At 32.5% G+C, this 12,525-nt stretch overlaps 1 protein-coding gene across 2 annotated transcripts; it reads right to left on the bottom strand.

Annotated features, from left to right (window-relative positions):
- Positions 1–8,225: 8,225 nt before the first annotated feature.
- On the bottom strand, positions 8,226–10,730 carry LOC134251014 (protein kish-B-like). Of its 2 annotated transcripts, XR_009988651.1 has the most exons (4): positions 10,620–10,730; positions 10,295–10,426; positions 9,703–9,844; positions 8,226–9,111 (listed from the first exon to the last, which is right to left on the bottom strand). XR_009988651.1 is itself a non-coding variant. In XM_062733376.1 (3 exons), exons 1-3 carry the CDS (start codon positions 10,627–10,629, stop codon positions 9,762–9,764), a joined length of 225 nt encoding a protein of 74 aa, XP_062589360.1. In that variant the 5' UTR covers positions 10,630–10,730; the 3' UTR covers positions 9,599–9,761. The 2 variants fall into 2 exon arrangements, 1 of the variants encoding a protein (XP_062589360.1); XM_062733376.1 differs by lacking the exon at positions 8,226–9,111 and having other exon boundaries at positions 9,599–9,844.
- Between the last annotated feature and the right edge of the window lie 1,795 nt (positions 10,731–12,525).

Genomic DNA, 12,525 nt, shown 5'->3' on the forward strand with positions numbered 1-12,525 from the left:
TCTACAATTTCTTGTTGTTTTATAAACATGTTATGAACGTATATTTTCATGAACACGGTCAATATTAGTGGATGTGTCCCTGAAAACGTCACGATCTTTTGACATTCCTTGTTAAAGCGAAAATGGTATTCTAAGACTGTGAGAAACAAATTGGTATCTTTGAACATTTGATCTGTAAAAGAGGTCGTTATCGATTTGATTAATAAGTCGATGTCCATTTTCTTTGGACCTACTTTACTGCTATAAGTGGCAGTAAATGCAACATTGTATGCTGTAGAGGAAAAGGTTGAGAAGAAATAAATACATTCTCCATTTACAAGCAGCTTTCCGGAGGAACAGAGGAGTTTGCGACAACGTCCCTGAAAAAAATAAAGACAACTAAGAAATTATAAACAGCGTTTTGTCCAACGATTAAGATGTTTTAGGAACTGAAATTCTGTCCAGGCCATCGTTAAAAGAACGAATTAATTCTCTTACCAAACTGACATGTCTGCCGCAAGTTTGCAACAAACAAAATTGCTCGTGGTAAGAAATATTCTTGTTCGCAGATGATTGCCGCTAGCTGCGATTGCAGCAATTGCTGCAAGCTTGCAGCAAATTCGCAGGAACCAAACATGTTTGCAGGAACATAGCAAGAAATATGCAAGCCAATCTAATGTAAGCAGCAAGTTCGCAGGAAATAGTTTGATTGTTCGCAGGAAATTCACAAGAACAGTAAACAAATCAAATCAGCCAATGAAATCAGATTGTACTGGGTTAACACAGTATTCGCAATTTTGAAATGTTTGAATTGAAGTTGTATGCAGATTTGCCGCAAACCTCATTTGCATGGTAAAATGTTTGCAGAAAGCTTGCTGCATACTTGCCACAAACTTGCTACAAACAATATTGCTTTGTATAGACTGTCATATCTTCTTTAGCTACTTTGCTACAAGCTTGAGACAATGTCTGATGAATGTTTGCATCAATGTTTGCTGCAGACTTGCAGCAAATATTTGTAGAAAGGCAATATTTTGGTAAGGTAACTGACAAAAAATTGCCCCACTCAAAACTTTTTTTTCACATTCCAAGACACGAATTTTCCTCTTTTTCTCTTAATTTCTAAACAAATATGGCGAATTTAGTTGAAAAAAAAATATCTTCTCACATACCGACCCAATAATTTTACTTCGAGTCGACAGAGGACAGGCAAACATTATTTTAAAGATGGTCTGAACATCAAAATTTTATATATAAGAAGAAGAACCTTACCTTATGATTATCAAATATTTCATTAGATGAGCATTGGCTTCAACAAGAACGACCAAACCTTATAATTATCAGATATTTCATTAAATGAGCATTGGCTTCAAGAAAAATGACCATACCTTGTAATTATCAAATATTTCATTAGATGAGCATTGGCTTCTGGGGTTTTTATCATCTGATTTATCATCGTTTTCTAATATCGAGAATATTGAACGAAGATCGGGGTTCCTATCATCGACATCTGGGCAGTTTTCACCAGCTTTACTAGATCGTTCACAAAGGGAACAGTACAATTTTTCTACTCCTGAAAACTCGCACTTTGGTGGTAAAAAAGTCAGGTATGGATGGACTGTTATAGAACAGTTTCTTGACATACTTTTTTGCATCATGGACTCAAACTTGACTTCGTGTTTAAAGTTGTAGATGTTTGGACATTCAAGGTTAATCTTCCATGGAATCGTTTGAATCTGCTCTGTATCACTCGTGTTCGAATTAAAACAAAAGAAGCAAAAATAATTTTTGTAGGTTTTAAGTGTTTGGATCTCTGTCACTGGAACAAAACTCAGCATATTAATGTACTTATCTGATTCACAAAGATTCCTTATAACAGCATTCTTGTATTTATTAGGACATCTACTTATCATAAAAAAAGAAGTTGGTCGAATGTCATAGGATCGTGGAAAGGATGTCGGCTCACATCCCCACTTCCTAATTTGCTTCAGTATACTTCCCTGAGCTTTACAACAACTGTTTTCTTTACTACAGTTAGAGATACAGGAACAAGGAGGTTCATGCATGATTTGACTCAAAGTTCGATTATCAGGAAAGAAGTATTGTTTTGCTTTACGACACCATTTCTTCTGCTTAATCCAACCGAATTCTTTCTTATCCAGTGGAATTGTAATAGTTTCCATTATTCCAAATTTAATTTTTGGTAGAAATTGACTCATTGTGGGATTTTTTGAATAATTAATTGTAGTTATTGTTATTTCTGATAAATAAAACTGGTATGGTGATTTCGAGGATTTTTGGACTGGTTTGTTGTAGATATTGACTGATATTACAGCGTCGGACATCTGAATATCTCCAAGTTTTGTTTTCACCAAATTACATTCTTCACAGTGCTTGTTTTTATATGGATATCGCAACAAATCCAAATTTTCATTGAGACATGTTTTCCGTAAATCATCATCAAAATTGCCCATCCTTCCCGATGTATTGCACATAGATATCGGTGGGGGTATTGTCTCATCTCGAATGTTACACAATAGGCAAAAAGGGTTCTGGAAAACTCCCGTCGGCTGATATAAAATGGCGCAGGCTTTTTCAACATTGTAATGAAACATACTAGTATAATTACGTGTCACACCCGTGGCATTACATCGCTTGATAAGAGAAGCATCGCATCTTTTAGGTTCTATCAACTCAGCCATAATTTCGATCGAAGGAATATAATGAAAGGAAAGATGCTCGTCCAGAATGAATTTCCACAATTCATCCTCAGAGGTGAAATCCTTCAGTTTGACGATGCATTTAGTATCACCGATCCAAGGTAAAACATCAAAATCATTGTTACATCGGGCACAATAAATATTACTATAAGTAATTTTGGTTGATTTGGAAGTAACTGGATTTTTCTTAAGCATATTTTCATATGTATTTGTAATTTGGCATTTGCTGATAAGTTCCTCCTCTGCGCCCGGGGGACAATAATTTTTCATATGGTACATTTCATCGGGCCACTCTGAACCGTGCGATGTTTGCACGCACGAGCTGAACGCGATGTCCAAACAACAGTTTCCAGTTTTTGAGCATGAATCATCACAGCTACACTTCAGACACGTCATTGAAAGGTTTGCTTTTGAATTTGAATATTCTACCGGAGTAGTATCGTAAAGAAGATTTTTATCACAAATACTTTCATTGCCACAAACATAAGCATACTCCTTTAGAATATGTTTCCATTCTTCATTAAAATTCACTGCACTTGTGCAGGACGCCAAAATCCATAATGGGATTATCAGCAACCTTATTATGTCAGCATACTTTTCACCTGCTAATGAAACACAGGAGGTATTTCATAGATATTACTTTTTTTAAAAACCATGGAGGTCAATACAGTGCCTCTTCAAACGTTAAAAAGCATCGTGCCTTTGTGCCATTTTACTGCTTTACTTTTATAGAGACTGTGAGAGTTCGTTTAAAAATATTTGAAAATGAACTATGGAATTTCATAAACGACGACCAACTGTTTACTGCCGATTTGTTAGTGCCAACTACTAGTACTTGAGCACTCCTTCAGGCACGTAGCCACGGGGGGCCAGGGGTTGGAGGGCCTGGCCCCCCACTTTTTTTGCCAACAATACTTTTACTATTGAAAATATTCGTCTAAAGACTGGTTGCCCCCCACCCCCCTTTTATACTAAAGGTAAGTATAATAGGAAGGAAATGTAGTATTGTAAGCTTTAAAAAATGGATATTGAAAGGAATTGGTAGTGAAAAAAGTTTGCCTCTACACCCCCCCCCCCCCCGAAATAGGATACTATAGTATTCGACTTCGGAGAGGTTTTCTTTCTTTCTTTCTTTTTTTTTTTTTTTTGCTTGTCAACTTCTTCAGGTAAGTAAAAAAAAATTCTGTGGCTGGCCCCCCACTTTCAAAATCGATCCTACGTGCCTGTCCTTCATGTCAATTTCTATACTGATTACCGATGATAAAATTAAACGAACGCCTCTCATAAATATATTTTCCAAATAACCAAAGAACATATCAGTGAAATTATTATCTCAGACTCTTTAGTGTAACTAATTTGACTTAATCAACCAAGTTTTAAACTTTTGAAATGTGTAAAACACTCAAAAAATATTTTCTTTTATAAATTGATATGTAAAATAATCCAATTTACGAATACATTTTTTTTTAACAAAAAATGTTCCATTCTTTTAAAATTTAGTTTGATTATTTTGATAAATTATCAATTAAGGTTTTTTAAAATTTTGTTATGACATGTATAAACATTTAATTTATTTGAAATCCATATGAAAAAAAATTCGGTTTACTTACACATGGTGGTTTCTGTCGTTATGTTGACATAAAATTATAAATTCCTTTTTATTTTCACCGAGATGTTATCGTACAGTCTTACTTTACTATTTGGAATTGGCGCTATGCAGCGAAATATATGGAATTTATACTACGTTGTGCTGCTATGCACACGGCACTAAATTGGAATGGATCATAATGAATTTGAGATCAATTAAATATAATTATTACTTAAATTCATTAGAACATGGTATTGTCAAAATTTTAATCTGCTTGTATAGGAACGTTTTTGTCCAATGTACTGATTTAAAATATTTGAAGCCATTGTATCGTCTCATTACCCATCACTTAACATTGTATTTCTTAATAAGAAAAACAAATTAATCTAACTGAAAAATTAAGCTTTATCCACCGAAATTTAATTCTGTTTTAACTACAAAAATTAACTTTGGAAAAAGTATTAGGTTTCGAGTTCAAGAAGATTAGAAAAAAAAAGCGTGAATTCGAACCATGATTTTATATATGTACTTACATGTATATGATATGTTTCGTTAGACGTTAGATTTGAAGACGTTGAAAATAAGATCATGCAAATACTTTTAAATATATTTTCTATATCTAAAAATTGCTGAAAAATATGTTGCACCTGTTCCCACCTTTGGAAGTTTTATCCCCTCTTAACATATTTGTATTATGTATAGATTTTTTTTAATCGAACACAACTACTGTTTGTTATTTTCACCTTTTAGATTGTAAAGAATTTAACAAAATTGTTATAACCGCTCAAATTCGGAATTAAATTTTTCTACCCATTGTATCAGTTAGGCTTATATCTTTATTATACATGCAAATTTTTATCAGAAAGCATAATCTTTAACTACTTAATATTTGAAAATTAATTTCTACAATTTTTTTTATTTGTTCAGAGTCAGACGAGTTAAAAAATGGCTTTGGACAAGTAACATTTGTTGGCAAATCATCCAATGAACAGGAGGATATTTCTTGTGTAAAGACAAATAATGACCCCGACAGTTCATGTTGAACTCTGATTTATATGTTGTTTATTATTCTAGAAGAGAAAGTCTAATCCAGCAACATTCAAAGCAGATCTTGCATTTTCCTTGACTTATTACCCAACCAAATTTGGAATATTTCGGCTTATTTTTCCTTGCATGCCCTGCTTCAAGACGTTTATTTTAGTCTTGTCGTTTATCTGAAAAATATCCAAACTGTGACTGATAATGTTCACATGTGGATACTCTCTATCCATGAACGTTAAGCTCACTGTCCATGGGAATGGACCCTCTACAAAACCATTATGTGTGCGCTCATCATAAAATTTAGCTCATATCCAGCTCTGAAGCAATTCTGGTAGTGGTCATCTCTAGATGCATCATCCTTGCACGATTGGTAAAGGTAGAGCTTATATTGTCCGCGTAATACTTATAATTAACAATTTAGATATCTAAAAATGACTTAGAGTCATAAAATACTAATACATTAGGTGGAATATATGGAGATAATGAACAGTATTCAAGATCAAAAGTCCATTAAACAAAACAGTTTTGAAGCAGAGCAAACATGGACCTTCCGGCAAAACATCAGAGGCGAGATCAGGTGCCATGGAGGAGGGAGCATTCCCTGCCGACCTGTCATACACGCCGTGTGCTCCTTGTCATGATCGGGAAATAACGGAAAATCTGTAAGCAATTCAATGTGACTAACAGTTAGTATAAGATGTATTTGCTGACAAAGTAATTGTATCGAGCATAAAACTTACGAAACGATGACTTCAAACGAGACTGCTGATATTCTTGTTTCATCAATTTGTCTGTCAATCATCTACCTCGTTTAGAAATTGTTCGTGCGTAGAACATGCTCTTATGTATGGAATCAACTGAGAGATATACAGTGTATGCCCCATATGCAGTCGATAAGGGTACATTGTTGCACAACTTAGGGAAGTTGAAGATTGAAAAGTTCTAAAATTAAATCATCACGTTTATCATAAAGCTTGGTTAGATAACCATTAACGTCTTTAAATTTTTAAGTTAAATATCCAAATATGATAAAGATGTGTCAGACTCTTAGGTAACTTATTTAGGTCAAATTTCTACATTTCAAAAATTCAAACTGATTTCGGTTACATGTACATGTACTAGTTTTGAAATTAGATATTTTAATTTAAAAAAATCTTAATTTTCAAATTTTCAAACACGTTTTTAAATATAAGGTTTTTAAATTTTTACATTAAATATTCAAAAACATTTTGGTATTTTAAACATTGGAGTTTTAAAACTATCGCTTGTTCAGAAAGTGTACGCTTAACAATCTTAAGTTCAGAACCTTTTTTCGTTTTTTTTGATATTTAAAATCTTTTGTCTGTGTAACACTTATAAAATCTTAAAATAATTTGGAGTTTTAGAATTTTAATACAGTAGTTCAAAATTCTAAATTAGAAGAAAAACAATGTACGAAATCATTTTGAGTTTTTGAAATATAGGAATTTGATCTTATTTAGTTTATGTATTAAAATTCTAAAACACTAAATCATTGTAGAAGTGAATTGTTGAGTGTTACATGGACCTTTTTGCCCTAAAATATTAAATTTCAATATACGAAATCGGTAAAGATTTTGAAAATAAAAATTCTATAACTAAATCATTTTAAAAATTTGTTGGTTTTTTTTGTGTTACACGGACCACTTTAGCCTCAATATCTCTAATCTATGGATCATCCATATCATTTTTCCATGGTTGCACAGAGTCTGAAATCATGAGGTTTTATTGTACATATTTATATCAATTTATATAATATACAAGGTACATTGTACAATTGATCTTTGGTATCTTGAACACCGATTACTCAGTACCTGCATTGAATACCAAATTTGAAGATTTTCCAAGTCCTAATCACATATTCTTATACATGTAATAGGTATTCAACACATGCTATCTTGCAACCTCAGATCTCTCTTTTTATGCGCCTGAATTTATTCGGGGCGTATATTGTTTTTGTCCTGTCTGTCTGTTTTCTGTTGTCAACTTTAACCTTCGCCATAATTTTTGAACCGTGAGAGATAGAGACTTCATATTTGGTATGCATAGTTTACTCCACTAATTAAGCATTCTCAACTGACATTAAGGTCAATGACCTTGCGACCTTGACTGTGACCTACATGCTAAAAATAGCTTTTTCGAACTTTCGCCATAACTTTTGAACCATAGGAGATAGAGACTTCATATTTGGTATGCATACTCCACTAATTCAGTGCTTTCAAATGATACCAAGGACAATGATCGTGTGACCATGACTGTGACCTATTTGCTAAAAACTGCTTTTTAAAACTTTGCTGCCGCCAGGTGCATAGTGTTTCACAAACACATCTTGTTTTTATTGATTCCAACAAGCTCAAGATAAATAGATTTTACTGTATATTGACTAAGCAAAACAAATTATGCAAGATTTGTGTAGGTTTTATTTAAAAAAAAAATAATTCATTATTTGAGAAACAAACTTTCACATCAAATACGGGAAAGAGAGATTTCCCCATTGATACTGTGCACTACATATATATTGCTCCTGGGTTTCATTTGACGCTCCCTTGCATTGAAATGAATCAATTAAGAACATTTTAACTTGACAAATGAAAACCCACATGTATATGTCAATACATGATTATGAAGCACAAACTTTAATGAGTTTACATGATGAACATGGAGAATAGGACTAAGAAAAATGTTCATGGTGTAACATAGACAGAAGTGTGAAAAGTTAAATTTCCATAAAAAATTCTTTAAAATATAATTCATCCACTAATTGTGAAATTTATACAGGATTCTCAACAACTTTGACTATGAGAAATAAAAATTCATCCAATATAGTGAAAAAGTAATTCTTAAAAATATAATTGATCATTTCCATGTACAATATGCACCAAAAATGTTTTTTCCAACTTATTCTCTTCAAAGATGAACATAAAAAAGAATATTTTTTTTCTTTTTATTTAATATTTTACAGACAATCAAAAAGCATGAATAATAAATACACATATTTAAAACTTAAGAATATATACATTTCATATACATGTATATGTTAAAGAATGATCCTGCTGTGTGACAGCAAACATTCAGTAACACTGAGTACATATTATCCACAAAACATCTGTTTGATAGTGATGTTTCTTCTACTCTATTTAATAAGCAGAATTCTACTATTTTCACTGTAATTCTGCTGCATACATAAAAAGTGTGTGATATGAGCTGGTACAAATGGGTACATGCACTGTACAGTACAAAATCATAACAACATTGAAAGGTACAGATAAACAAAAATAATTAATAAAAAGTTCAGATCCCTTCTAAATCGTCTATTCACTGATGTTTTTGATTTAACACCCAGTGTTTCATTTCACAGTATTTTCAATCCCACTATAGTATTTTCAATACATACATTCTTTTTTACTGTGCCTGCATCACTAACACCTTTTGTTAACAAAAAATACAAATTTTAAAAGATAAAGAAATCACATTTTTGAAACATGATATTGCATTTATTATATATAAGTCCTCTGGACCCTTACTCTGTTGCTTCCCAACCCATCTCTATTAAAAGTTATCACTTGACTTTGAGAATCCATTTCTTTAATTGTTTCTATCAATTCTTGTATTTTGTTTTGCAAATGTTACACCTACTGAATACACATATTTCATATGTAAATGTCAAATTACATCACAATTTTACAAAACAGAGCACAATACTTTTATCACAGCAAAAATGCATTGTACCATACGTCATGATTGTACCCACATGTTGTCAATGAACTAGGGCTGTCACGGTTAACCGAAAACTCGGTTAACCGCTCCGAAATGGCATTCGGTTCGGTTCGAGTCAGGTTTTCCGGAATTCGGTTCGGTTTTTTTTTTTATCTTTTATATAATACTAATTTGCTTGCAACACGCTTTGTGATTGGTTGTTTATTTCAATGAAGGGTTCTTTAACCAATGAAAATACAAGTAACATCGAAGACATTTAAACATGGCATACACATGTGGAAGGAAAACCAAATCACAAGTGTGGGAATACACCACGTTTTGAATGTTTCAATTGTTTGAAACAAGATAACTCTAGTCAATAACTATATTTATTTTATTTTAAACAAGAAGTTTATTAGTTTGTTATTTTTTGTTACATTTAACAACTTGTTCTGTTGAATAAAATGGATAGAAATTTGTGTCAGCAAAATAGTACTTTCTACAATGTCCTTAATCCTTATTATCCTTTGATATATATAAAGATGTTTTATTTAAATTCTCAAAATGAAAACCGAACCGAAAAAACCGAAAACCGAGAATTTATTTTCTGAACCGAACCGAACCGAAAAATGTCTGAACCGTGGCAGCCCTACAATGAACACCATTCTTTTTTTAAATATATATACATCAGTCACTTTCCTTCACTTGTTTGATTCTTATCACCTCAGAAACAGAATGTAGAACGCCATTAATATGCAAGTCAAAGCCACAGGAACATGAAGTCTAGTACCAATCACAGACGCTGAAAAGAGAATCAATTAGAAATTTATTTTAAAATCAACAATTCTTTTTTAAAAATGAAATAAACACGATATCAAGATCTTTTTCATATTTGTTGTTGATGAAGCAATCTTCCACCCTTTTAGTTACAATAATCGAACTATGTTTTGGGACAAGCCCTCACCACAGCTAAAATAATTTTCTCTGGATTGTTTGAATTAAATGCACTGGGTTTGAGTAATCAACTTTTTTTTATTTTGCTACATTGCCAATACATGGAACAAATTTCATCCCTAAACCAGGTCCGTAAAACAATGTCATTTTACTGAAAGAACATTCTATCTACCACCCCTCCTCTTGTTAAAGGCCAGTCAGGTATTATAAAGCTCCAAAGGGACTTAAAATATTTATTTTAGTTTTTAACCTTATTAAAAAGAATGTTTGATCTTGAACACTTTTTATTCTCATTTACCTTTATAGAACACCCCAAGAAACCCCTTTTTCTCTGATAAAAACCACTTTTTCAGTCGTGGAACTCTTCTCATGTAGGCACAGGTGCAGATGACCAACATACTGAACACAATGATTCCCTCGAACGAATATGCTAAAATAAATAGCAAACTAAGATAAAGTCATTGATATAAAACTACACTTACAAAATATTAATCTATTTTCATTTCCTTTCAATTTCATATTTTACATTTGATTATCTTAAATTCTCCTCCTTTCTGTTTGTTGTTTTTCCTTGAATTAAATGAAAGAGGTAGTTATTGTACATAATTATAAATTCAGCTTACCGTTTGTCATTTTGCCGTATCAGAATCTTCTAAATAAAATGGTATGCAGATTCAGACACAGTCAACAAACTCTACCGTGGCATTTTCTCAAAGCGGAAATAAAATTTGTTCGCTAAAAATTAGAGTAAAGCGGTACAAATTAATATATTCCGGTAGAGAGATGTACCGTTTAATTGGACTAAAATGATGAAAGCTTGTCCACTTCTCTAAACAGAATATGATGAGTGTTGTTGAAGAAAATATAAAGTTTTTTAAAAGCTTCTCATGTTAATTTATGTAAAAATCATTCTAGCTTCTTTTCTGCCACCCCCCCCCCCCCCAACAAAAAGGGGGGGGGGGCATGAAAAAAATTCACAAAGAGAAAAAATATTATAACATGCCCGAAAAATTTATTTCGTGTGTATAACTGTCTGAGTGTGCGTGGTTGTTTCTCGATTTCATTCTTTGTAAATTGCAACAATTAAGATTTTAGAAGAGAGGCTTTAATTAAGATGAAGCGATAGGGAGAGGAGAGGCCTAAAATAAGTTTTGCCTGCTGCCAGCGGATGCCCCATTCACTTTTACTTGTGAATATAAAATTGTATGAATAAAAATCATGCAGCGATTTTACTTAAAGAAAGAATGCCCCCCCCCCCCTCCACTGATCAAATTTAAACAAACAAACAAACTTTATAGTAGCTGTTAACCTTTCGATCTCACTCTGGTCCAGTCGTCTTTCAATGAATTCACTTCAGGGAAGTAAATTAATCGAGTTGTTCGGCATTTACGTTTTGAATGTATAAATAGAGAGATCGATAATATGCATGCATGCATCACAATTCTGGTATTTTTTAATTTTCATTTAAAAGTCTTGTCTGCAGACAGTAAACGGTAAATCGATGTCAGCAAAGAAAACAGATACTCGCAAAGAAAACGTAAGTGACCATAGTGACAAATATAAATTCTTATGAATTTTTTCAACTTTTTGACTTTTGATGATTCTGAGTATCTTTTTTTCATTCAAAAGGAATATATCCCATTGATTAAATCCAAAAATGGGAAAACAAACATAGGTAAAGTATATACTAGTATAGCTCTTTTTCGATCACGTTTATATACGCTGTACAGATGCGAGAGAATTTAACAAAAGGACTGACGTGTGTAAAAATATTAACTGTTTCCTTTTTAGCATGAAATGTTCTTATTATATTTTTTTGCTTACAGTTTTTGTGCATGTCATAAAGGAAGGGTAATCACAAGAAAGGAATTGAAGAAATCCGCGTCATAGAAATATTACAGTATTATTTAAATAAAATTATAAGGATTTCTTTGGATAATTTAAACAAAAAAATTAAGGACTTCATGTCAAGGCACGGTCTGCAAATCGGTTTAAAAGGTGAGGGAATTGATGATTTGTAAGTTTGACCTCGAAAATGATTCCTGTATGCATGTATGATGCAATCATAATCTAGGTCACTTAAAAAAGATCAATACTTTTAATTAGCGATTCAAAAAAATTTTTTTACATTTTTTTTATATAGTTTCACGATACATGTAATTTGATTTGATTAATTCCATTTCGCTGCAACAAAATTAAAGCAGAGATTTTTTTTACATCAAAATTTAAAAAAAAAGGAATTGTTTTTTTTTTTTTTTTCTGGCAACCAATCTTCAATGAGGGTGACATTCCTGATTTTATAGAATGAAGAAAACAAGCATTCACAACATTTTGATAGGTTGTCAAATCGCAGTATAATTTTCCTTTATTGCATACATGTACCTAAACAGTGAAACATGAAAAATATCAAGAAAGATCAGGCGCGGATCCTACACACGCCTTCCCCATCGGGGGGGGGGGGGTGTTCTACCCATTCATGGAAATTGGGGGGGGGGGTGTAGTCGATCGCTTCCAAACCGTCATACTGAT

The sequence above is a fragment of the Saccostrea cucullata genome, unplaced genomic scaffold, assembly GCF_032062105.1.
Source record: "Saccostrea cucullata isolate Sc308-1 unplaced genomic scaffold, CSIRO_AGI_Scuc_v1 ctg746, whole genome shotgun sequence".
NCBI lineage: Eukaryota > Metazoa > Mollusca > Bivalvia > Ostreida > Ostreidae > Saccostrea > Saccostrea cuccullata.

What these genes read in the sequence shown, in the direction of transcription:
- LOC134251014 (XM_062733376.1), bottom strand. An exon ending in TCTTGGGGTGTTCTATAAAG is followed by an intron (nt 9,845 to 10,294) that starts GTAAATGAGAAT and finishes TTCTCTTTTCAG; the next exon opens with CGTCTGTGATTGGTACTAGA.